This window comes from Ictidomys tridecemlineatus, chromosome 10 (genome assembly GCF_052094955.1).
Source record: "Ictidomys tridecemlineatus isolate mIctTri1 chromosome 10, mIctTri1.hap1, whole genome shotgun sequence".
Taxonomy (NCBI): domain Eukaryota; kingdom Metazoa; phylum Chordata; class Mammalia; order Rodentia; family Sciuridae; genus Ictidomys; species Ictidomys tridecemlineatus.
This window is the reverse complement of record NC_135486.1, coordinates 41675425-41701394: the sequence shown is the minus strand read 5'-3', so window position 1 is coordinate 41701394 and position 25970 is coordinate 41675425. Positions and strand designations below refer to the sequence as shown.

The 25970-nt window shown below is 37.6% G+C and overlaps 1 protein-coding gene across 1 annotated transcript in view; it reads right to left on the bottom strand.

Annotated features, from left to right (window-relative positions):
* The window catches only part of Cenpf (centromere protein F), a 50203-nt gene that overhangs the window by 3249 nt on the left and 20984 nt on the right, over positions 1–25970 (bottom strand). Inside the window, exons 8-15 of the mRNA XM_078022804.1 lie at positions 24376–24501; positions 23294–23422; positions 19321–19443; positions 13417–13552; positions 7476–10873; positions 2487–5888; positions 1209–1331; positions 591–750 (exon numbers count right to left, since the gene is read on the bottom strand). Of these exons, the coding sequence (XP_077878930.1) occupies positions 591–750; positions 1209–1331; positions 2487–5888; positions 7476–10873; positions 13417–13552; positions 19321–19443; positions 23294–23422; positions 24376–24501 (7597 nt within the window). The remainder of the gene's footprint in view (positions 1–590; positions 751–1208; positions 1332–2486; positions 5889–7475; positions 10874–13416; positions 13553–19320; positions 19444–23293; positions 23423–24375; positions 24502–25970) is intronic.

Sequence of the window (25970 nt, the reverse complement as noted above, 5' to 3'; positions counted from 1 at the left end):
CCCTGCACGCTGCATTCTAAGCACACTTACACCATGCCCACCACCATCTGCCCACATAGGAGGCAGGCTACACTGAGGGCTAAGTAGAGAAAAGTGATAGGGAAAGTTATCATTTCTTTGCTTTTTTAGTTTTGCCAACGTACCCAAAAATACAGCTCCCTACATCTTCCCTTTAAGCAAACCATGAGGATGGGCCACAGTGAACCAGAATCAGCCAATTATAAATTAGCAATGTCAATGCAGATCAAATGCCAATCTGCCTTTGATGGAGAAAGGACTTAAGTAGGCATCAACATGAAAAGCTCTTCATAGAGGCTCATTAACAAAAGGTACTATTATTGTTTAAAAAACTATCAGGTTTTTGCATATTTTATAGAAGAGTAGATGAAATAATTCTATTTGAAAATGCAGGCCTGCTTCTGCATTCTATAATGACTTCAAGAACAAAAGTCAGAAATTGGAAAACAGATAAGTGCTCAAAATCAGCACTGAGAATAGAGCACTATAAACAGATCCTATACATGCACACCACAATGCTATTTCACCACTGGGAGACAGTCTTGTAACTGATGTGTTTAGCTAATGCCCACCTGTCTTCTGCTTCTGTGCAGCTTCAAGTTGAGAGAGCTGTTTCTGCAATGTTTTCTTTTCCTCTTCCAGCTGTTTACAGGATTTGAGCAACAATTTTATTTTGCCCTGGGCACGTTCATTTTCCTTCTTTAGCTGATTTACATATTTTAGATGGTCCATCTACAAAACAGAAGTAATTCCAATTAAAATCTGAATTTCTCTTTATAAGCATATGGGAAAACAATTACAAGACATAATAAAGAATCATATATTGTAAATTTAAGAATTGTGTGCAAAACGGAACTTCTGAAGACACACACAACAGTACCCCTCCACTCAGTTTCCTAAGTCTCCCAAAAGATAATGTTGTTCTCTCCTTTCCTTTGTTAGTCTCACAATCATCAACCACGTTTCCTAAGATAATGTTGCCTGGCTCCTTCAGGGCCATGATGGTGAGATCACTGCAAATCTCATCAGAACATAAGTCTGGTATCAGTTTTTCAAAAGCTAAAAAGAGTATGGTGCATTACAGATCTTAGAAAAAAAAAAAAGGGAAATGTGCACACTGAATTATCAGAGTGTAAAGAGTCTGCCCCAGAGTAAGTCACTTTGCTGTTATTTAGTTCTTCCAACATCACCTTCAATTCTTCAGTTAGCCTGCTCTTCTCTTCACTAAATTCTTTCTTCAGCTCTGTTGTTTTCTGTGCCATCTCGTGCATTTCCCTCTGCAGTTCAGTTTCCTTCGCAGTCATTGTGTTTACCTGAAATTTAATGTTCATTAGGTTCTGCTTTTGGTGGTCTGTTTTGATCAAATTAACTACTCTGATACAACCTATTTGTGACATTACTTTGGCCTGAGATAATGAAACCTGGCTAATCTTCCTTTCTATTCCACTAAACCAGTACCCTCAAAACCTACCGGCAAGCTTACATCTTCTTCTCAGCAAAGATTTAATAAAAGACAGGAATAAGGAAAAGAATAATAAGGATAGCTAATATTACTATGTCTCAAAATCCTTCATAAAGGTATTAATTTGAATGAAGCATCAGAGAATAATCAGTGAGGCACACCTTAGCTAATTATCAGTTCGTAAACCTCTATAAATCCCCCTGTATTGTACTCATCTGCAGAAACATGCTTATGATTAGTTAAAAAACAGTTGTATCATTAACTGCCATCTCTCACAAAGAGCACAAAAACCTGAAACATGGAAAACACAAGAGTTATGATGAATTACATTTTCCTGACAATTTCTATGATTTGTTCACTAAAATTTTAATTTGATTAAAATTACTTCCTAGATCAGTGAGTAAACATATTGGGCCACACTTATATTTCCTTTAATAATTTAAGCTTCTTAATGGCAGATCTCCCCTTTAATCATCACCTCCCAAGACAGAAGACTGCACAAAAGAAGGTAATAAAAGAAGGAGCTCATACCACAAAGCACCTCAGACAAATTCTAGGAGCCATGAATGCTCAGTGTCTTCATTTTCTCCTAAAAGTAAAAAAGGCAGGGCAAAAAGGCAAGAGACCCCTCCAATACCAACCAGTGCCTGTTACTCTGATATTAGTGGCTCTCAACTGGGTAAGGGGAGGCTGCCACTCTGATGTACTTACTGGAAGAAAGGGAACTACAACAAGAACCAGTAACTACACATAATCCAAAGCTTACCCCATGTGCAGGTGTCACATTAAAAATTTGATTCAATCCATGAAGATGTCCCTTATGAATGTGTCACAGCAGTTACTACATCAGAGTCAACTCAGCATTCCCACAGTTCAAGACCCCACAAATACATCTTTACACAGTATGGTACAACAGGACACACACCATCTAGAAGGAATTATGATTCACAAGAGGTTTCCCTCCCTTGTATTACATATTTAAATATACATATATGTAGCCACTTACCTTTTCAACAAAAGACATTTTTTCCCTTTTTGTTAGTTCAAGCTCACTCTCTAGATCCTTATAAGAGTGCTGCAGTGCTTGGAAGGTGTCCTGCAAAGTGTCATTTCTGGATTGCAGCATTTGAACTTTCTGCTCCAATTCCACTGTCACATTTCCCAGTTCTGCTTTTTGCTTCTGCCAAAGTTGCTTCTCTCCTTCCACCTGGGACAGTTTAGAGGCAAGCTGTTCTTGGTCTTGGATTTGATGTTTTAGCCTACTGACTTCTTCATCCTTCTTCTCTAGTTTCTGTTTGCCATCCTCCACTTCTTGAATAAGGCTATTCACAGAAGATTGCAAAAGAATATAATTAGTTTTGGCTTCATCAAGGCTCTGTAGCAACTGAGCCTTCTCAAGTTCAAGAGAATCTACTTGATTACTCAGATTCTGTTCTTTGGTCTTACAGGCCTCTTGGTCATTACACAATGTAGTCATTTTTTCATTTAGCTCTTTTAATTGTGATTGAAGCATCTCCACTGCAATTTCAGATTCTTCTTTCATCTGTATTTTTTCTTGCTCTTTTTCTTGCAATAGGTTTTCAAATGAGGAATTCTGTATTTCTAATTCAGATACTCGCATTTGCTCTTTTTGTAATTCTTTTGTCAGGTTTTCTTTTTCTGACCTTGTATGAACAAGATCTAATTCCAAGTCTCTCAGGTTTCGGGTCATCTCTCCAATTTCTGCTTTCAGAGTCTCTACCTCTGCTTTGGAATTGTTGGCCTCAAGAATCACGTGTTCTTGGGTTTTTTCTGACAGCTCTAGTTTTCTTTCAAGGTTCCCAGCTCTCTCTTTAAGCAAATCTGCATGATGCTTACTTTCTTTCAGTTGTTCCAAGACATGGAGCTGGTTCTTTCTATCAGCTTCTATGTGCACTTTCAGCTTTTCAATGCTGCTTCTCAGCTGACGCACTTCTTCCCCAGGTGGGTCTGAATTTTGTTCCTTGGCTCTTTGGATTTCTTGGTCATTATATAAGGCTTCTACTTCCTCATTTAGCTCTTTCAATTGTGTATGAAGCATCTCCACTTTGGTTCTAGATTCTTCTTTCATTCGTATTTTCTCTTGCTCTTTTTCTTGCAATAGATTTTCAAATGAGGAATTCTGTATTTCTAATTCAGATACTCGTGTTTGCTCTCTTTGTAACTCTTTTGTCAGATTTTCTTTTTCTGACCTTGTATGAACAAGATCTAATTCCAAGTCTCTCAGGTTTCGGGTCATCTCTCCAATTTCTGCTTTCAGAGTCTCTACCTCTGCTTTGGAATTGTTGGCCTCAAGAATCACGTGTTCTTGGGTTTTTTCTGACAGCTCTAGTTCTCTTTCAAGGTTCTCAGCTCTCTCTTTAAGCAAATCTGCATGATGCTTACTTTCTTTCAGTTGTTCCAAGACCTGGAGCTGGTTCTTTCTATCAGCTTCTATGTGTACTTTCAGCTTTTCAAAGCTGCTTCTCAGCTGACATACTTCTTCCCCCCGTGGGTCTGAATTCTGTTCCTTGGCTTTCTGGGTTTCTTGGTCATTATACAAGGCTTCTACTTCCTCATTTAGCTCTTTCAATTGTGTTTGAAGCATCTCCACTTCGATTCTAGATTCTTCTTTCATTTGTATTTTCTCTTGCTCTTTTTCTTCTAACAGATTTTTTAATGAAGAGAGCAACTCGTTTAATTCTGACACTTGCCCTTGTTTTTCTTGTAGTTGCTTTGTCAGATTTTCTTTTTCAGCCCTAACTGTGACAAGGTCTGACTTGAAAACATTCAGGCTTTCAGCCATCTCTTCCATCTGAGTTTTTTGGGTCTCCATCTCTGCTTTGAAATTCTCAGCATCGAGAATCACCAGCTCTTGGTTTTCTTCTGACATCTGCAATTCCCTCTCAAGGTTCTCCACTTTATCTTTCAGGGAATCATTCTCCCGCTGGCTTTCTCTCAGTTTCTCCATGACATGGAGCTGCTTCTTTTCATCAGCCTCAATGCGGACTCTCAGTTTCTCGATGCCTCTTCTCAGCTGATGCACCTCCTCCTGGGTTGAGCCCAGCCTCTCTGCAAACTCACCTTTCTCCATCAGTGCAACTTCCAAGGCCTTGGAGACAGCCAACTTTTTATGTTCTGACTCCTGCAGTTTGGCCTGCAGGCTTTCAGATTCCCTCATCAGGGATCCTTTCTCTTGATTCAGTTGTCCAATTTGGTTCTCCAGTTCACACTTTGCAAGAGACAGGGCCTGTGAGTCCTCTTCCAAATTCTGAAGCTGCTCCTGAAGATGAGCTTTGTCTTTCAACAGCTCACTCACATCAGAGGACAGAGTCTGAAGGAGTTCTGTTTTGTCCTTGACCTCAGCCTCTACCACCTGAATATGATGAAGACTCTCACCATGTTGAGACTCCAGCTCTTGAATTTTCTCCTTCATCTTTGCAGACATCTGATCCAGGGCCTCATTTTCTTTTGACACAGAATCTAATTCTCCCTGAAGCCGGTTTTTCTCACTTGTGACCACAGAGAGCTCCTCTTCAAGGCAGACAATAACTTTCTGCTTATTTTCTCTGTCTTTTTCTAAACGTACCTTCTCTGTTTGAACTATTTCCAAGTCAGCTTCCACAGAGAGGGCATGATGTTCAATTCTAGCTTTCTCAAATGTGAGCCTGTTCAGCTCATTTTCCACATCAAGAAATTTCTCTTTCCATTTATCATCTGCCAGGGATATGTTACCTTCAATAACTTCATGCAATGATTCATCTGTGCCCATCTCCAAATCAGAACTAAAGCCATTTGAAGCTTCCACTCTCTGGCATGACTCCTGGTTATCCTGGTTATGAGAAAAGGATTCCAACTTTTCACTTAAATCAGATTTTTCTTTCTTGAGTTCCTCAACTATTTTCTCCCATTGCATGCATGATTCAATCTTGGTCTTCAGTTGTGCTTCCTGTAAATTGAGTTTTGAGTCTAACTCTTTTATTTCATGTAGCAAACTTTCAACTTTTTTGTCCCGGTCTTCTATTGCATGAAGTAATCTCGAATTCTCGTTTGATGTCTCTTTCACTTGCAGTTGGAGATTTTGGATGTATGCCTGATTCTCTAGAAAATCCATGGGTACCAAGGTATTTGGATCAGAAAATGCCAATTCAGAAATACATCCTGAATAGCCCTGGATTTTGTCTTCTGCTGGTATCTCATAATTGGTTTTTGAGGACTTCTCCCCAGACTCTTCTCCTATAAGTCTGGCTGTATTGGTATTGGTCTCACTGATTTTCTCAATCTCTAGATTGAGGTCTTGCTGAACATCTTTATCACAAATCTGATGAATATCCTGCTTGAGTGTTTCTTCTGTAGTTTCTGAATTATGTTCTTCCTTTATGTCACAGCTATCATTTTGGTCCTGAATAGCCTGTTATTATAATAGATCACAAGAATGCATTTTATTTTTCAAGAAGCATCAAAGAGAATCAATATTACTACTTTATAGAAAATGTTATCTGGCTTCTGCTAAAAGCAGATCTTTCCAAATCACATATTTCCTATCACATCTTTCCATCTGCTTTCTCTGTCCAAATACTCAACACAACTAAACATTCAATAGGTTCCAAATATGTGCAAGGCAATGACAATGTATTCATCATGAAGATATAAGTTACTTTATCAATTAAATTTAATATATTGAAATTTTTTTCTTCCTTACTAGGAATACTCTAGCTCTACATATAAGATTTCTTTGTGGGGCTGGGGTTGTGGCTCAGCAGTAGAGCACTTGCCTAGCACGTGCAAGGGGCTGAGTTCAATCCTCAGCACCACATAAAAATAAATAAAATAAAGGTATTGTGCCCAACTATAACTAAATTTTATTTAAAGATTTCTTTGTGAATATCAATTAAGTAGCCAACAAATTCCATATAAATGTTTAGCTCCCATCCTCAGTATTTATGATACTCCTTAATAAAAGAAGGTATAATGTTTCATAACCAGATTTCCAGCCCAAGGTCTCCATGCCCAATACAGCATTTACCACGAACATTCTTAGATAAATTACATATAAGCATTTCATTTCCCTTTCATCTACAAAATAAGGAGTTGATATTTTGGCTAGTCCTCTTGACCCTCATCATGAATTCCCTCCCCACCTCATAGAAATATACAGAGAGACTCAAACTATACAGTATTATTATTTGAACTGGTCAACCAGAAAGGACCAAGTCCTTAATAACTAAACAAGTACGTATCCAATAAACAAAGACTGCCAGTCCCAGTGGCACATGCCTGGAATCCCAGCAGCTCAGGAGGCTGAGGCAAGAGTATCACAAGGCCAAAGCCAGCCTCAGCAAGGCCCTATGCAACTTATCAAGACCTTGTCTCAAAACAAAAAATAAAAAGGAATGGGGAAGTGGCTCAGAGGTTAAGCACCCCTGGGTTCCATTCCTTGTACAAAAACTAAGGAGAGAGAAATAAAGTTCTCTTTAAATGACATAATACCAAATCACAGATTTGTACCACAGCAAATTGTTAGAGAGAAATTGTTAAGCAATATGTTAAACAATCTGCTATATTTAGTTTCATGACTATAATGCTGTAACATTACAATAGTCTAAAAAGGGCATGAGTTATAAAATCCTTATCATATTGCCATTCATAAGTGTGCCTTATTAACTCTCAATGAAAACACACAGATTCTAAAGACCTTCTGAATCCATAATTTTCCCCGGCTTTAGCAACACCTTAAATAATTTCCCATATAATAAATAGTAGTAATAGTTGAAATAGTAGCACTTTAAATCTACTCATTATAGAAATGTATTCCTCAAATAAGATTTACTCATTTTTCTAAAGTTATAGTTGGTTTTAGAAAAATTTTGGAATATTTTATATTTCCTTGAACCATATATTTATACACTAACTTAGATTTCATGTCAATTTCAAGTCAACATTTGTTGAGTGACTACTGATCATGCCAACAGAAATAGCACGTAATCCAGGTACTTACTTCTACTTCAGAGTCAAGCAAAGACCGAGAACTTAGGTCCAGCCCTTGCAGCTGGAGTCGTGCTACTTCAAGCTCAAGTGACAGGTGTTCCGTCTGCTTCTTTTCTGCTGCCAACTTGGACTCCATCTCCAAAGTCACACTTGTCAGCTTCTGCTGCCACTGTTCATTTTCTGACAAATACTGCTTCCTGAGACAATCGAGCTCTTTCCTTTCAGAACTTAATAACTGCTCAAGCTCTTGAATTTCTTTATTTTTCAGAATCCCTTCACTTTCGATTTTCTCTTCCAGATTCTTGAGGGATTCCAAGTACACCTGACAGAGGGTCTCAAGTTCTTCCACACTCTTCATGGGGGCAGTTGGGATTTCTTTCTTTGCCAGATTTTCCTCCAGACGGCTACAAGATACTTCATCTATGTTAGACAAGTTTGCTGAAATACTTCCTTCTAAACTACTCAAGAGAGAAAGGTCTCCAGTCTGTTCTAAAACATCTTTGTAAAAAGAGGATTCTCCAAAACTTGTCAGGCTAGGGCTGTCTGTCACACAAGAGAAGGACAGTGACAGATTACGCCCCTCCTCAGGTTCTGGCTTCAAGTCCTTTACCAATTCACCTTGCAAGTTTCTCAGATTCACTGACAAAGCCGAATTTTCAGCCTTCAATGTATCAACATAGGACCGTAGCTCTGACATTTTAGAGCTCATCTGACAGTGCTGATCATGTAAAATTTTGTGTTCACTTTGTAAAGATGAGAATTTCTCCTGTAATTCTGCAAAATGCATTTGAACTTCTTTATTTGACAAGGTCAAGCGCTCATAGGAATTACTGTCATCCAAAGGATTCAAGGACACTGACATCTGCTCGTTTTGTTGCTCACCATATTCACCATCTGACATTTCTTTCACTAACTCATCTTGAAGAAGACCATTTTCATCATTTAATATTTTAACTTCACTTACTAGTTTCTCTACCTCTTCTGCCATTTTACTCGTTGTTGTGATACACTCTGATCTTGAATCATTCAGCTCAGATACCAGTTCCAGCTTTTCAGCCCGCAGTGCCTCACACATTTTCTCTAGCTCATTCAGCTTGTTCACTGCTGTCTGCAGAGAGCAATGAAGCTGTGCATTGTCATTCTGACTGGTTGACAATTCATGAAGCACCGAAAGGTACCTTTCTTCTGTATCTATTTCATAGTCTTTAAGGCCACTAATTTCCTGTGGCTGATCATCTTGCAAATTTCCAGTTCCTAATTTTCCTCTAATTGTCTGTAATTCCTGCTGCAAGCACTCTTTCTCCTTCTCACTTTGTTGAAGTTTCAATTCCATATTTTTCACCAAAGCTTCTAATTGTATAAACTGTGTAGTACAACTGCCTGGAGCAATGTCTTTAACTTTAAGATCCATGTGATGCTGAAAATCACATTTACTTATCTCATTCTCCGTTTCTTTCACAGAGTCCCTAATTGTTTCCAAATCTGGATGCTGCTGTTCCAGTTCAGTCTTTGTCAGCTTCATCAGTTGCTCATTCTCTTGTAATAAGTCATTGACTTCCTTTTGCAGCTTATTTTGTTCTTCCTTTAGAGTCATGATTTCTTGCTTTAAACCATTAGCCTCATTCTGAGAATTGTTTTGGATGTCTATAATCTCAGATCTCAGAGTTTGTTGTACTATCCCCAACTCTAGCATTAGTTTCTGGTTTCTTTCTTCAGCAAAAGCTAATTTTGTTAAGAATTCTTGATGTTCCTTTGCAAATGCTTCCTTTAACTGTTCCAGTTCAGTTTTTCTGTTTTCACAAATGCCAGTGCATTCCTTTAGTAAGCATTCTAATTCAGAGTTCTTTTCTTGCACTGCTTTGTATTTTTCATGAAGATCCCCCAATGCACTTCCGGTTTCTTCACATCTCTGTTGTAAAAGAAGTCTTTCTTGCTTATACTGATCAGATAACTCTGAAATGCTTTTCTCTCGTTCTTCTATACAGCTGGAAAAATTCTCATTTTTTTGGATTAAGTTCATTTTCTCTTGACTTAAGGTTTCATTAATTTCTTTGAGTGCCCCATTCTCTTGGGTCAATTCTTCAATTTCTTTTTTGCTTAGAGAAATGATGGAACTCATTTCCTTTTTCTCTGAGCTCAGGGTTTCAGATAAAAGTTGTAGCTCCTTTAGAGAGACTTCAAGTAGATGGTTGCTCTTTTTTAATTCTTGAATCTCTGCTTGCTCAGCTTCTAGTTGTTCTTTCAAAAGTTGCAACTCCTTTTCCTTGTTCTCCAGGGCAACTAAAGTTTCATTAACCACATTCTGATGAACAACAGTGTCTTCCTGTAACTTACTAATGCGATGACTCGTTTCAGCCACAAAGCTTTGATGCATCTGTTCTGCTTTCATGAGATTTTCTTCTATTTCTCCTTTGACTTGCACCAACTCTTCACACTGCTTCTGGAGATCTGAATTCATCTGCTTTTGAGACTCTAAGGAAAATTCAAGTGAAACAACTCTGTTTTGTAAGAGAGCTGAATGCTTTGGACTTTGGTCTGCACCTAAGTAGCATTTGCTTATTTCGGAAAGCATGGTTCCTTGTTCCCCTGTTAGATTTGCAAAGGAATTATTCACTGTAGGCTGCTGTTCAAAAACCAAACAACTTCTGTGATGATTCTCATTCGACACCAGATTAGAATCCTTGGATCTGAGGAGTTCCCTGAGGTTCTCATATTCAGCATGCAAGTTTTGGTAATGCTGGTCTTTGTCCATTATTTCACTTGACAGTAACTGAAGCTTGTGTTCGAGATCTCCAACTTGCCCAGTTAGCTCTGAAGTTTTCAGACACATATTTTCTATTTCTTTCTTATGCTTCTGATCAGAGTTCTCAGCTTTCTGCTGTAGTTCTACATAAGCTTTTTTCTGTGTCTCTATCTCCATGGTCTTGCTCTCTATCACATTGTGAAGGTTTCTGATCTCAACATTTAGGTTTTCTCGTTCCATCTCCAGGGTCTTTTCTCTCTCATTGTATTCGTGACTTTTTATTTGCTGAGTCTTAAGGCAGGTTTCCAAGTGATTGATTTTACTCTGCAAACTTTCCTTTTCTGATTCCAACTGATTTAATAGTTTTTCATTTTCATTTTTCCAATGAGAAAACTGAGTTTTCTCTTCTTTCAATTCTTCATACTCTTTCTTTTTTAACTCCAAAGCACTCAATAAAGCTTTGGATTCTTTTTCTATCTTGCTTAATTTATCATTCAGTTGTTCAATGTGATGTTCCCTCTTCTTCAAAAGGTCTTGAGAACAGTCCCGTTGTTTTTCCAGATCGGCCAAGGCAAGCTTCAGTTTTTCTAAGGTCAAGGAGTTTTCCTGCTGATTAATTTTGTCTTGAAGATCTCTTAACATGGTTTCCTGAGAGGTATTCTTAGCTAGTTTAAAAAGAAAAAATTGTCAATGTTTTAATAATTATCTATTCTATAAGAATTCTAGCCAAGCATGGTGGCACACACCCATAATCCCAGTGGCTCAGGAGGCTGAGGCAGAAAGTCACAAGTTCAAAGCCAGCCTCAGCAACTTAGTGAAACCCTAACCACCTAGCAAGACCTGTCTCAAAAATTTTTTAAAAAGGGGGTGGGGGATCCTGGGGAGGTAGCTCAGTAGTTAAGTGGCCCTGGGTTCAATCCCTGGTACCAAAAAAAAAAAAAGAATTCTACCCTCTAGCCACGTACAGTGGTGCACACCTGAAATCTCAGGAACTCTGTAGGCTGAGGCAGGAGGACTATAATTTAAAGGCCAGCCTGGGCAACTTAGGGAGAACCTGTCTTAAAATAACATAGCAAGGGCTAGGAATGTAGCTCAGTGGCAGGGTGCTTGCCAGCATACATAAGGCCCTGAGTTCAATCCCCAGCACTGACGTTAAAAAAAAAAAGGAAACAAATAACTTCTTAAGCCTTGTAAAAAATCAACATTATTGCTATATCCCTCTTGGAAAGCAGATCATCTAATAATTACCTAAGTTTATATAAAGACAGTGAGGAAAAAGCTCGTTTTAAGGATAGTATGATAGTATCACACTAAGTCTTCTTTTAAGCAGCTTCATAAAAGTGCTATATAAAATACCAAGGAGGGCTGGGGATGTGGCTCAAGTGGTAGCGCGCTCGCCTGGCATGTGTGCTGCCCAGGTTCGATCCTCAGCACCACATACAAACAAAGATGTTGTGTCTGCTGATACCTAAAAAATAAATATTAAAAAATTCTCTCTCTCTCTAAAAAAAATAAATAAATAAAATACCAAGGGAATATTTCCTTGAGCACTTCTTTACTTCTTTTTCTTTGTGTATATCTAAATTTTCCCCATATTTTGATTATTTACTCCAAGAAAACTAGGAGAAGAGAACTAAAATTGAAATATCCTAATTCACGCTATGGTAATTCTGATGTCTCAAAAAAAAAAAAAAAACTACTCACAACACCATTTTAGTTACAAGTTCATGATGCTACATATCAGTTAACTCTCACGGCCTATATGTGAGTAATCTTGGAGAACAATGTCATCCACAGTTTAGCTTCTCGCAGTAAGGATGACAAGAAGATATGAGAATCATCTGGAAGCTTTCATGACCTTGTTTTCTGCCCAATGCCTCACCTCTACCCACAGCCCCTCGAAGTTGGGGATAAACATAATGTGTTCATAGAACAGTGATGAGAAGGCTTCATATTCCTCAAGTATGTTGGGGGAGGAAAAAAGTTGAGAACCTCAATAGTATGACAGAGGCAGCATGTATCACACTCTCAGAAGCAATACTGAATGATAATCATACACATTTCTAACCTGCTAGTCTCAAATCTATCCACTAGGCATTGATGGCTTGTGGAACAATGATCCAAAAACTTCAATTTGCTCTATGTGGAAGGCCCTCCAATAATGACACTGGTAAACAACACTTAAAAGAGTCCTAACCATTACACCCTGTTACAATTTTCCTTCAGAAAAGCTAAAAAACTGGCATTTTTTGCCTATGGAAAATGAAAGTCATCTTGAGCAGATTTAGTCCCAGCTTCTTATAAGGCTGAAGCAGGAGAATCACTTGAGCCCAGGAGTTTGAGACCAGCCTGGGCAACACAAAAAGACTCAATTGCATAAACAAACAAACAAACAAACAAATAGAATAGTCATAGGGACATTGACAGATATTCATGGGTCATATTTCTTTGAGAAGAAATCCCAGACATGCAGACACCCCAGAGAAGAAAATATATATATAATTTAAAAACACAGCACAGACAAAAATGAAACAATTGATGGGTTCATTTGCTGTAAATAGATAATTCCTTGACTTTAAAGTCAGCAAATAAAGTCATTCAGTCAAAATTTTTTTTAAAATCATTCAAATAGGTTATTCAAATTGCAATGGTCAGGGCTGAGGTTGTAGCTCAGTGGTACAGCACATGCCTAGAATGTGCAAGGCACTGGGTTCCATTCTCAGCACCACATATAAATAAATAAATAAAAGGTCCATTGACAACTAAAAAAAGTAAATATTTTAAAAATTCTTTTAAATTAAAAAAATGCAAATAGTCATTACAGGGTTTGGAAAACATACACTAAACATAGGAGTTTTTTCATTCTAAGGGAAATGGAGGTAATGGGCCAAAACACTTTGGACAAAAAGAAAACACTGGGACGAGAGACGGCACTGACAACTGAGCTTCGTGTGGAAAATATTTACCCTCTGGTTTCAAAGTGGTAAAAACCTTGCATTCAAGGTCTCAATACATTCATTTTTAAAAATACAACTCTTTCTCTTGAAAATTAAAAAGTGGAAGAGAGAATACTTTTTCCACATCAACTACAGGATCTTTTGGGGTGAATATATGGTAAAATTCAGTTTCTCTAATATGTTAAAGTCATCTATCCTCCTTCACTGGGGTAATAACTTAGAGAACTAACTAAAACATTAAGTTTACTCACCTCTCATTTCTTCTGCAAAATTCTGGCTCTGATTTAAACTCTCTTTGACTTTCCTGAGTTCTTCCTCCAGGTGGCAGACTTCTCTGGCCCTTTGCTCAGACTGGCTCTTAAGGAGACCATTTTCCTTTTTCATTTCCTAAAATACACATTAAGTTGATTACAATCAAAACAAATGCTCAAACAAGTCATGACTTCTGCCTTCATAAGGGTCCTTAGCAGAACTGTCTGTATATCTCTCCCTTCAAGTACCTCATGAAGATAGACATTTTTCCTTGAATCAAATAATGTCATGAATTGAAATCAAAGCCAAAGCAGATGATAATCTTTTTCCTTCAAAAAAAACATGTATCGGGCTGGGGGTGTGGCTCAAGTGGTAGCATGCTTGCCTGGCATGCGTGCAGCCCGGGTTCGCTCCTCAACACCACATACAAACAAAGATGTTGTGTCTGCCAAACAATAAATAAATAAATAAATAAATAAATAAATTCTCTCTCTCTTTAAAAAAAAAAAAATTTATCTCTTTGCAATTTCTTGTTGTGCTTAAAGAGTTAGCTTACATGGAAAAATCTATTTACAAGATCCTCAAGGACAAAGGTTCCAAGTTCTTATCAAATATATCTTTGCAAAGAGTTGATGCATTCCTAAAACAAATTATTCACGTGATAAATTTTTACTTCTCATTATAATATCATCTAAAGGTTCATTGTTGGGGAATGTCTTTATGAGTAAAATTACCTTCAAGAAACTTTTTCATCAAGAAAATGTACAATGTTCAAGATGCTGGGATGTAATTATGAGAAGAACAAATATAAATAATAATAATAATAATCACTGAATACCCACCAGAACGTGCCAAATATCAAAGAGACATTGAGTGTGGGTGAAAAAGCAAAGGTTGGGGAGTAGATGAATAATTAATTCCATATAGGAGAATTTGAGCTCTCACAATGAAACAGATTCATTGGGTGTTTGAGTAAATAAGTACCCATGCATCTGTGTGCAATAAGGTAGCAGAGGTGCATACATATACAGTTCCAACCCATTATCTCGGGAGACCTCTGATCTTAAAAACTAAGTAATATTTACATGCCAAATGAAAGCATGATTACTCCTTAACCACATAGGACTCATATAATAAACATTATGAATACTCTATACCTACTTGAAACTTATCATAGTTTTTTTATGCTCATAAGTATCTCAACCTATATTATGTACCACACTCTGGACCACATGGAATTACCAGATATCATTATAAACTGACAGAACCAAGTGCCTCACATCTTTTGAGTGAGGAAAAAGGCTAATGTTTTAAAAAACTGCCTTTCAAAAATACCTTTCTGAGAAGCAGGGGGAAATTTCTGAATCTTAAAGAAACAATTAAGACCCATCCTCCAAAATCCTACAGCACCGTTTGAAAACAGATGGCCCTGGCAAAGCTGTGCTGGAAGACTGCCTTCAATTATCAGTCTGGTTACTACCAGCAGATGGGTACTGATGCAGCAAAGCCAAATTCAAGAAGAGGGAGAATCTGGCTAGTAGAAAGTACTTGAAAACTTGCTGGCAGCTGCTCTGTTCATGTATATACATTCATTTCATCATTAAAATGAGACAGAACCTGTTGTCAGTATTATACTCCTGTCTCCCACATCCTAATCCTGCCTTTCTTCCATGGCAAAACTGACACTCTGTCAAATTAAGATATCAATCAGAACTAAAGGGCTGATTGTCCAGTGAACTCTAGACAGAGGCTAACTCACATCAGTCAGTATTAAATTTTGCAAAGAAAGATCATGAAGGTGAAACAATGTTATTGATTTAAGTTAGCATCATTAAACCACAGAAAATGTAATCCCTTGTTTGTTCTTCAGGCTCAATAAAATCTCCCAGTCAATGAGATCACAGATGGAAGCACTCTGACAAGTGTAATGGAGTGTTATTATTATTTTTTTCTTTGCAAAGTTTAATTTGCAAGATCATGATCAATGGCAAATAAGGTCAACATTAAGACTAACTAGAACATAACTACCTGGGTTAACTTACCACTTTTATTTTACAGCCTAGAAAATATTCTTACCCTAAAAAATTGATCAAATCAAATCACATCTAATCTTTGGGAGACTGACAAAGCTGAGAAGACATCCCAACAGGAAGGAAAGTAAGAAAAAGGAGAAAAGGGAGGGAAGGGACCAGCAAGGCAGGAGGCTAATTTATAAATTTATAGTATGTGTCTGTTGATCTCCATTCTTCTCTGTCCATAACTGGAGACATTTAAGTGAATAGTAAGCTCAATGGAAAGATTTAGAGTGTCTTTCTCTATTCTGGCACTAGCTTCGTAAATATTTGTTTCTAATGAAAAAATGTTCAGCCAACCCTGGGACCCAGCAGGCTTATAATGCCACAGCTATGACCAACCCAAGAATTTTAAAAGGCCAGAATTTAGAAAACGAACATCTGAAAATGGATGTGCAGGCTGCCATCCATCAGCAATTAGTTTTCTGCGAGGCTACAGCCACTTAAGACTTGATTGGGTAGCTCATTACCAACAATGAGCTAAGCGTACAAGGATATATTCTCCTAGGCACCTTGTGCATCCTCACATGATTTGCAAAATTGGGCACTACTCAGGAAAAGCACGACAAAAATCCCTATAAGCAGGAGCCAGCATTAGAGCTTAGCAAGCAATTCCACCCAGATCAACTTTGGTTTAGGAGCAGCAAGGGAAGCATCACTTCCTAGGGCCAGACAAAACAAATTTCAGCTAGTGTGCGGTGTTTCACGATCCCATCCCTGAATATAGCTTAATATGTCCCCTGCCAGGGTGAAGTCTCTATGTGACTATGAGATGAAAGCAGAAGATGTGCTTTTCCCCTTCCACCTCATCATTCTTGCCTGCCAGACTGAGCTCCTTAGAGTATCTAGTATAATACAGATCCCTATGTTTGGAAAGGTCCCCAAGCAAGTGTTCCCTCATCTTGTCTGTCAAATGATGGGATTTTATTGCCAAACCCCAATGCAATGGGGGCTGGCACTGGATTCCAGATAAGCAGACCATCTAAACCCTCCACTCACTTTGATACTAAATGTTAACTTTACCCTTGGTTGGGCCATTAAATCACATTTCCAGCACTGATAATTTCTCATTGTGAGCAGCATATTAGTTTACTAAATACGAACAAGGAAAATTTCAGTACAACTGTCACATTGTTTCAGCATCCAAAACCTATAAGCATGCTAAACTTGTTTGTACTTACTTATAATTAGATATGGAAAGACACCCAGAGTGGTAGTATAATAGAACAGGCAACTTTTTAAATATGAAAAACCTCAAATGCACTGTCCCCTGGTCATGACCTTCTGTGCCTATAGGTGACAGCAAACAATGTTAACATCAAAATGGTCCTAATAGATGTGAAAACTAAAGCAACGAGCAGGTGGGTTACAATAATTTACTGAGCATTTTTGTGCTGGGCATGGAGCCAAGGATTTTATGTACAATATTTAATTTAATCATGAATATAGCCTTGAAAAGGGAAAGGTATTATTTGTCCCTTAGAAAGGCTAAATCACCACCTCAAGGTTACAGAGAAGGTAAGTGGCAGAAAAGCAATGCAAATTCAGATCTCGCTCCCTCCAAAGACACTACCATTTATACCCCCAGTCCTACCACCACTTCTTTTTTTTTTCTTTCTTTGCAGTAGCGAGGATTAAGCCCATGGATGCTCTACAACTGAACTATATCCCCGGTCTTTTTTATTTGAGACAGGGGCTTGCTAAATTGCCCAGACTGGCCTCCAACATGCAATCCTCCTACATCAGCCTTGCTAGTCACTTGGACTACAGGTGTGCACTACTGCAACCAGAATCATACCATCACTCTTACTGATAAGTCACTTATCTGATCCCAATCCCAATTCAAAGGACAAGTGCCAGCTGACCCCTGTCAATTCATGATGTTATTTTTGAAATACACATGTGATCATACACATCAACTAAGAAGAACACTAAATTCATTCCCAGGCCTTGTTCTAGGTACTTTCCACACATGACTGACTACCCTTATGTGACAGAAATCAGTGAAATATAAGTGAAACATGATATGCATGTAACTGAGGATAGGGTGGAGTTCATTGGAGATAGCTCTACAAATGACAGCCAGACCCTGCAAAGATGCACAAGTCTTCAGAAACACCTGCATGATGACATCCAGCCCAGTACTATGACTCAGCCTAGCATGCCACTTGAAAAGTGTTTGGACTCTCTTGACCAGATGATTGCTTTTACAAAATGTTTCCTCCAGGAAGTCAGGGGAGTCGAAGAAGAGTTTCTGGCTGAAAGAGAAGCTCACAGAGGGAAGAGTTGATGCCAGTCTGCCTGTGGAAATGTTAGCAGAAGCATCTGTTGGTTGCTCCCCACTGGCCAAAAGGCAAACATTTGTTTTGTTGCAACAAACACTTCCATTTGAAAAACTATCACTGGATGTGAAATTCCTTCTACTCGGGTAGCAGGAGGGAGGCCCACCTTTCCAGCAGTGCTCCCCTTTCATAGCTACCTGCTGAAACAACCACTTCTTCACCATGACAGATGATCTAATTTCACAACTGTGACACACTCTGCAAAGCCCTGGAGGAAAGTACACTTAGATTTTCATCACCTGTATAAGGAACTATGCTTTATAGAGAATTTTTTTCTTTAAAACTGATCACAGAACATTTAAATAAGCAGGAAAATATTCTTTCCTATTATGTCCCAGGGGAAAGAAACCTCCACTGAACTTTTGCTACTCCTCCTTCTGAAGTTACAATACTGATTCTATTCAAATTGTTTCAGTCTGTTGCCTGTTCCTAAATGGTTCTTAATTAAGCCCTTTAAATAAAGTCTAGGAGGGCTGGGGATGTGGCTCAAGCTCGCCTGGCATGCGTGCGGCCCGGGTTCAATCCTCAGCACCACATACCAAAAAAGATGTTGTGTCCGCCGAGAACTAAAAAATAAATATTAAAAATTCTCTCTCTCTCTCTCTCTCTCTCTCTCTCTCTCTCTCTCTCTCTCTCCTCTCTCACTCTCTCTTTAAAAAAAAAATTTTTAAAAAATAATAAATAAATAAATAAAGTCTAGGACACTTAATAAATTCAGAAAGAAACCATGTATGCATGAACAAAATCTTAGTAGAAACACTGGGGTACTCCTGGCATCCACATCACCACCTAGAGACCCTTATCTACCATTCTGTAGGATAAACAGGAATCTCCAAAAACAATGTTTACCAGTGTTTGCACATACTGAACACCAAGATTGGTGTTTAGTTTTGAAGATAGAGTAACAAAATACAATTGATAGTGATTTTTTTTTTTTTTTGGTGGTACTGTGTATCAAACCCAAGGCCTCACATATGTTAGGCAAGGGCTCGGCCACTGCACTACACCTCCAGCTTCTCGATTTTTTATAAGAATTTTAAATCTATACACGGTCTGTCATTACTTTTCTTCTTTATTTAAATATATGACTTTCTACAGGTTTTTAATATTACCTAACTCAAAAGCCAACCCTTAGTAAAGGGATTTAATTAATAGCTTACGTCAACAGTTTCTTTCCATTCAGAAAGTCCACTCCTTTCTTTTCTTTCTTCTACCTCCCAGGTGGAATGATTCTAAAAAACAACTGAGTCTGTGTTCTCAATACAAATCATATTTTCTTATAAATGCTAGATGTATGCAAGTAATGCAAAGTAAAAAACACATGTCATAGTTATATAACAGAACATTTGTAACACTTACTTCTGGCAAATAAGGAAAAATATATACATACACTTGTGATAAACTACTGAAAAATGAACAGAAATTCTTCTAATCCTCGTACCTCATCCTGCACAGCAGTTGAGAAATACTCAGCTCTGCCCCTACTTACCTCGCTGCTTCTCCTCAGCTCATCCTCCTTGATTTGACTCGCCTGGATAGCCTGCTCCATTTTGCTGACCCTCTGCTTAAACTCTTCCAAATTCTTTTCTAATTGTTGCTTTACAGATGTGACCTACAATGGGGAGGAAAAAGAAAAAGCATTATTTTTATGTTTTTTATTTGTAAATAATCATTCATTCTTTTTTTTTATTTCTTACATACATGACAATAGTGGAGTGCATTACATTCGTAATTATCCATTCATAGCACAATTTTTTGTAACTCTGTATATAAAGTATGTTCATGCCAAATTATGCATGAGTTCTTTTTTTTGCATACAATTCTTAATACACCTTTATACCACCATTTATCATATCTCTGTTTGTATATAAGGTATGTTGACACCAAATTCACATCTTCATACATGTACTTTGTATAATGATGACCATCTCCTTACACCATCCTAGCTATTCCCCATCTCCCTCCCTTTCCCTCCCACCCCTATTCCATATCTAGAGGTAATTTTCCTCCCTAGCTCTTTTTTTTTTACATGAGCTCTATTATTATTATTATTATTATTATCATCATTATTATTATTATTTGCATTACAATTCTTAATACACCTTTATACCACAATTTTATTCTTAAATAAAAAAAAGTTCAAGCCAGGCGCAGTGGCTCACACCTGTATTCCCGAGGCCCTGGAGGTGGAAGCAGGAGAATGGTGAGTTCAAAGCCAGCCTCAGCAAAAGCAGGTCACTAAACAACTCAGTAAGACCCTGTCTCTAAATAAAATACAATAGGGATGGGGATGTGGCTCAGTGATAGAGCACCCCTGAGTTCAATCCCAAGTACCCCCACAATAAATAAAATAAGTTCAAGGTACTTTGCATTAGGCAGAAGGGAGTACATATGATTACACTGCCTGTGTGATTTCTACATCATGTAAAACCAGAAAAATGTATGAGGCATCAAAATGCATTCTACTGTCATGTACAATTAGAATAAAGTTAAAAAAAAATCAGTTGGCAAAGTAAGTAACTTGAGCTATTTGCTCAAGTTCCATATAACCAATGTTACAATTCAGATAGATCCATAAGTCCTGATATGAAATATGACCAAGACATATTAATTGAAAAAATAAGATGGAGCACAAATCATGCCCTATGCCTTTATTTGTATTTTCAAGAAGTGGAATTGGAGGCTAGGATTGTGGCAGAGGAAGAGTGCTCACCTTGCATATGTGAGGCACTGAGTTCAATCCAGCCCCACATAAAAATAAAGATATTGTGTCTACCTATAACTAAAAAAAAAAAAAAAGCAGAATTGTACCCACATATATGTAGAAAAATTCTGGAAGAATACTATTTGTCTACTTTACCATTATAATATGTAATTTTTATAATTAAAAAACATCCATTATTCTCATTAAAAAAAAAAACTTCAAGGATCGTAAGAATTGATGCTAACTATTCTGGTGGAAACCAAATATATGTCACAACTGAATGCTAAATTAAAACACCATTATGAGAGCCTCTGACATCATTTGGTGAGCAATATATAGAAAAAAGAGGTAAAGTTTGGAGAACTCAGAGAAAACAGGAAAAAAGTAAAGATAAGAAAAGGACTGGAATACCATACACTCATTGTCCTTTGGTGTTAGCAAGGGTACCAAAATGTCAGAAGCAGTGAGTCCCTCACATAGAACATGGTAGTATTTGCCTATGCACATACTCCCATACACTTTAAATTATCTTTCAATTGCTTATAGTGCCTAATACAAACTAAATGGTACATAAATAGGTGTTAAACTATATTATTCAATGAATAACAAGGATAAAAGTATGTATGGTTCAGTACATCACAGGATTAACTACATAGTATGTAAAACATATGCAAGGCAAGCAACCCTCAAATAATGAGTGCTGCAGAAACAGGACTTGTGATATGGTAGAGGCTACAGCAGGATGCATCTACACACCACTTCATTCGTGTGGATTCAGGATAGCACTTGATGCACAGCAAATTTATGTTTTGCTGTTTGAAATGTTCTGGAATTTTGTTTTCTAAGAAGAATATTTTTGAGCCAGGTATGGTGACACACATCTATAATCTCAGCTACTTGGGCAGCTTAAAGAAGAAGGATCATAAGTTCAAGGCCAATCTCAACAACTTAGGGAGCACCTGTTTCCAAATTTTTTTGAAATTAAAAGTAAAAAGGGTTGAGGATATAATTCAGTGGTAAAGTGTACTGGGTTCAAACACCAGTGCCACAAAAAAATATATATATTTTATATTTTTGATATTTAAGTCCACAGATATGGAATCTGCAGAGATGGATGATGACCTAGGCCAGGTTACAGCACCAGATGGGACAGAAAGTAGTCATATTCAATATACAGTATAAAGATAGACATAAAAAGTCAGGCTTATGCTTAAAAGGGAGATAGAGACACATGTAAGTTTTGTAGGGTGGCTGATAAGACTAGCTTCTGACATAGGTAACCTTTATAAGAGATCATTTTATATAATAACTTATTGAGTTTCACATTCATTCTATGCAGCTTTTGTATCTTTTACACCAAAAGTTTAAATATACTATTATATCTTTCACGTACAAATATACACATAAATCCACATACACAAATATGCACACAAGTGTGTGTGTGTATATATGAGAGAGAGAGAGAAAGAGAGAGTGAGAGAGCACACAAATAAGAATCAAGTCAGCAGTTTTAACAGAAATGGTTCAGGTGTGAAAGAAAAAGAATTGAAGATGGCATGGATTTCAATTTCTAATATGCCTGAGCAATGTGGAGAAAGGAATGGCTCTTTATTAGGATGGGGAAGACTAAGGAAGAAGCAGGTTTAAAAAAAAAAAGAAAAAGAAAAAAGAAAAAACTAGCTGAGTTCTGTTATGAACACATTAAGCACGAGATGCCTGTCAACTGCCAGGTGGAACATCACGCATATACTACAAATCTAAAGTTCAGAGGAGACCTCCAAACCAGGGACATAAAGCTATAAACCTAGGTGAGATCACATTTGGAGTGAGTTTCAAATAAGACAATTGATTTTACTCTCCAGTGCATTAACTATCAGAGAGCATAAATTACTTGGGACAGTTCCCATCTGTTCACATGATCCAGAACAAGCAGAATCTCAGAAACCTCTACTGACCTTCAGATCTGAAATCTTAACTCTACATCCTGCTTTCTCTGGATGAGAAAATGGACATCAGAAAGGATCTGTTCACTCTCCACTTTGATGAGTAAAGAAAGTGAAGATAGAACATTTTTGCTTTAAAAGAATCTTCACTCACACATGGAATATGACACAGTTGCTCTAACAAATTGAGAGTAAAGCTGTGGTTACCAGAGGCTGGGAAGAGCAGAGGAAGGGAAAGGAGAACGGGGAGAGGTTGATCAATGCGTGCTAAGTGACAGAAGATCAAAGAAGTACTGATGTGCTATTGCACAGTAGGGTGACTATGATGACAATATGCACTATATAATTTCAAAAAATTAAAAGGATTTTGCAAGTTTTCACCATATAGAAATGATAAAGGAGACAAGGATGTCTACCTTGATTTAAACAATATGCAATGTACACATGTATCAAACATGCATAGTACCCCATTAATATGTACAAGTTTTATGTTTTCAGATACTGGTTTTAAAAATATTTTATGTTGCCAGACGCAATGGTGCACACCTGTAATCCCAGTGGCTCAGGAGGCTGAGGCAGGAGGATCACAGGTTCAAAGCAAACCTTAGCAAAAGCAAGGTGCTAAGCAACTCAATGAGACTCTGTCTCTAAATAAAATACAAAATAGGGATGGGGAAATGGCTCAGTTGTTGAGGGCCCTGGGTTCAATCCCCAGTTACCCCTTTTCCCCAAAATAAAAACATCTTATGTCAACTGTGGCGGAGAAGTAACATGCATAAGGAAAAGAGGAAGAGAGAAATAAGTTTGTGTCCTACTTTATCCAGTTCAGCCTGTAGGATATTGAGAGTATTCTTGGCTTGCTGTAACTCTTGGGTAAGCTTGGCTTTCATCTGAGTGCACTCTTGGTCCAGGGTTTGGAAAGAACGATGCTGACGGGAAAGTTCCTGAAAAGCAAAGGATACATGCATCAAACTGACAATGATTGACAAGGGAGATTCCAAGATGAGGCACAAACATCCCATCAGTTAATGCTACATGGAAAGAGCACAAGATAACAGAGAGCCAAACCAACTATCCACTGACTGACAAGTTCAATCAGCCTAAGCAGCGGACCCCACAATCAAATCCAGGTCTCTGAAAGGAAGGCAAAGGAGTCTAAAAGTTGACCATGTGGTAACCAGCCCAGCAGATTCCCACCTCATCCCTCATTTTAAATTAACCATCTCTATTTGGATGAATCAGGCAGGTGAGAAGAGCTGAACTGCAAAGATCACAACTCTGCCAAGCAATCAAACACTCAAGATGGTTTAAATAATCAAAAACCAAAGTTATACAACTTATAATGTTCTTAAATTTTAAAAGATAGAAAATAAAGGACACAATTAACTCTGATAACCATAGGATACCAGCTAACATTCCCAGTCACTCTTACTAAAAGACTAGATTCTTAAGCTAAATCGCCTGAAAGGACCAAACTGGCAGCAATACCTACCAGCCCACCTTCTGCCCTAACTCCTCCGACTTCTCTCTCTGTGCTTTAACTACCTTCTTAGTTCATTTGCCATCCGACAGGCTTAACAGACTGGAGAACCTTATGTAATCCCCTTCACTGCAAATAAAGTGTCTGAAAGAAGCAACAGAACTTGTTCCTAGTCAGTACCTCAAGCACCTCAGAAAACATGAATAAAAAAGAAAACTCTGGACTACTAATCCTCTCTCTCCAATCAAAACCAGAAACATGAGAGAAATAGGTGACCTGTTGTCTACAAAGCATTTCCCTCTAATGATTTCCCAAATTATGACAAACTGCTTCTCTTTCCAAGTAATCAAACTTTTCAAGAACACAGACTCCACAAGAGCCTTTCAGACACACTCTTCGTGAACCCATTTGCCTTACCTCTTGAAGCTCCTTTTCTTTCTCCTTGATTTTCTGTTCCAGAGAACACCTGGCACTTTCTGCATTTTGTCGCTGACAACTCAAATCCTCAGTCAATTTTTTCAACTTTTGTTCCAATGCAGTACACTAACAGATAAAAATGTTTGACACCAAAGAAAAGTTATTCAAGGAAAGAAGCAAATATTTTGTTTCTTAGAAAAAAATCTTAGCCCCAAAATCTGTTTTAAGTTTACCATTGTTTTGATCTTTTTATTTCATAAAAAGTTGGGTTTGAACCTATCAGCCAAATACAAAAACCACTTTATCTCAGCACATATAAAATCTATATTTGGGAAATATTATCAAGTATGTAAGAATTAACCCATTTAAATAAATAACTTCATAGTCCATGCTATGAAAACTGAGACAGGATGTCTAATGATTCATCTAACACACTGCTGCTGGGAAGGAGAGGTTAAAAGGTAGTGGTGTTGACCCAGTAATTAGAGGGTGCCCATTACCTTTCTCTGATAGTCTCTTTCAAGCATAATGGATCTTGCAGGAAATTTTAAATATTAAAATCCTTCTTTCCACAATGTGGCTCCCACTATGCCACTTTATATTTCTGAGGGTTCACAGGGCTCAAGAATATCACAATTAGGTTTTTTTAATTCTTTTTTTTTTTTTTTTTTTTTTTTAGTTATAGGTGGACACAATGTTATAGGTGGACACAATGTCTTTATTTCACTTTATGTGGTGATGAGAGTCGAAAGTAGTGCCTCATACATGCTAGGTAAGTACTCTACCTTTGAGCCATAACCCCAGCCCCACAACTTGTTTTTAATCAAGCTGCTATAAGCAACACAAAGAACATTCTACTGCCTTCCTAATATCTAGTTATCCATAAAGTAAATTCGAAAATGTGAACTACAGAAAATTTAGAATGCTCTTCTAAAAACAGATTGGAACAAAAGAGTCACAATTCTTTAAGTGATGAAATCCATTCCTCTATATCATCCCCTTGTGCTCAAATCCTTAAACTGCCCTCTAAAACCACTCTAAGGACCCAGGGGATAATAAGAAAACTTTGTCTTGGTGGAAAGGAACTCTTCACTCCAAAAGAAATGTGTCCCAAATTGGCAAATCTCTCTATGATTTTTTTCTCTAAGACTCTTCATAATCTAATTTATAGCTATTAGAAATTTAACTGGGAATTCAGAGAAAAAGAAAACACTATATAACACTTTGCTGGAAGACCAGTCAGACACCAATTATTAAGTATCCAGAGATAAAAAGTGTAGAGTTGGTCAATAATGACTAAATGATTTTGGAAATATCAGAACTTTAAAAAATATCAAATTTAAACAGCAAAATTTTGAGCCAGTGGTTCGAACCAGTCCACTACATTGAACATTATGACACTTTTGTCATTATTTTTATATCATCCTTGAGTTTTTAAATGCCGAAGAAAGAGTATTACAGAGATTACAACAATAATAGGTATGAATTCAACAAATATTAACAGACTACTTTAGGTTATGAACTGTTGTAGGCACTGAAGATATAACAGTAAATAACTCAGACACAAATCACTGCCCAGATGATGGCCTAAAATT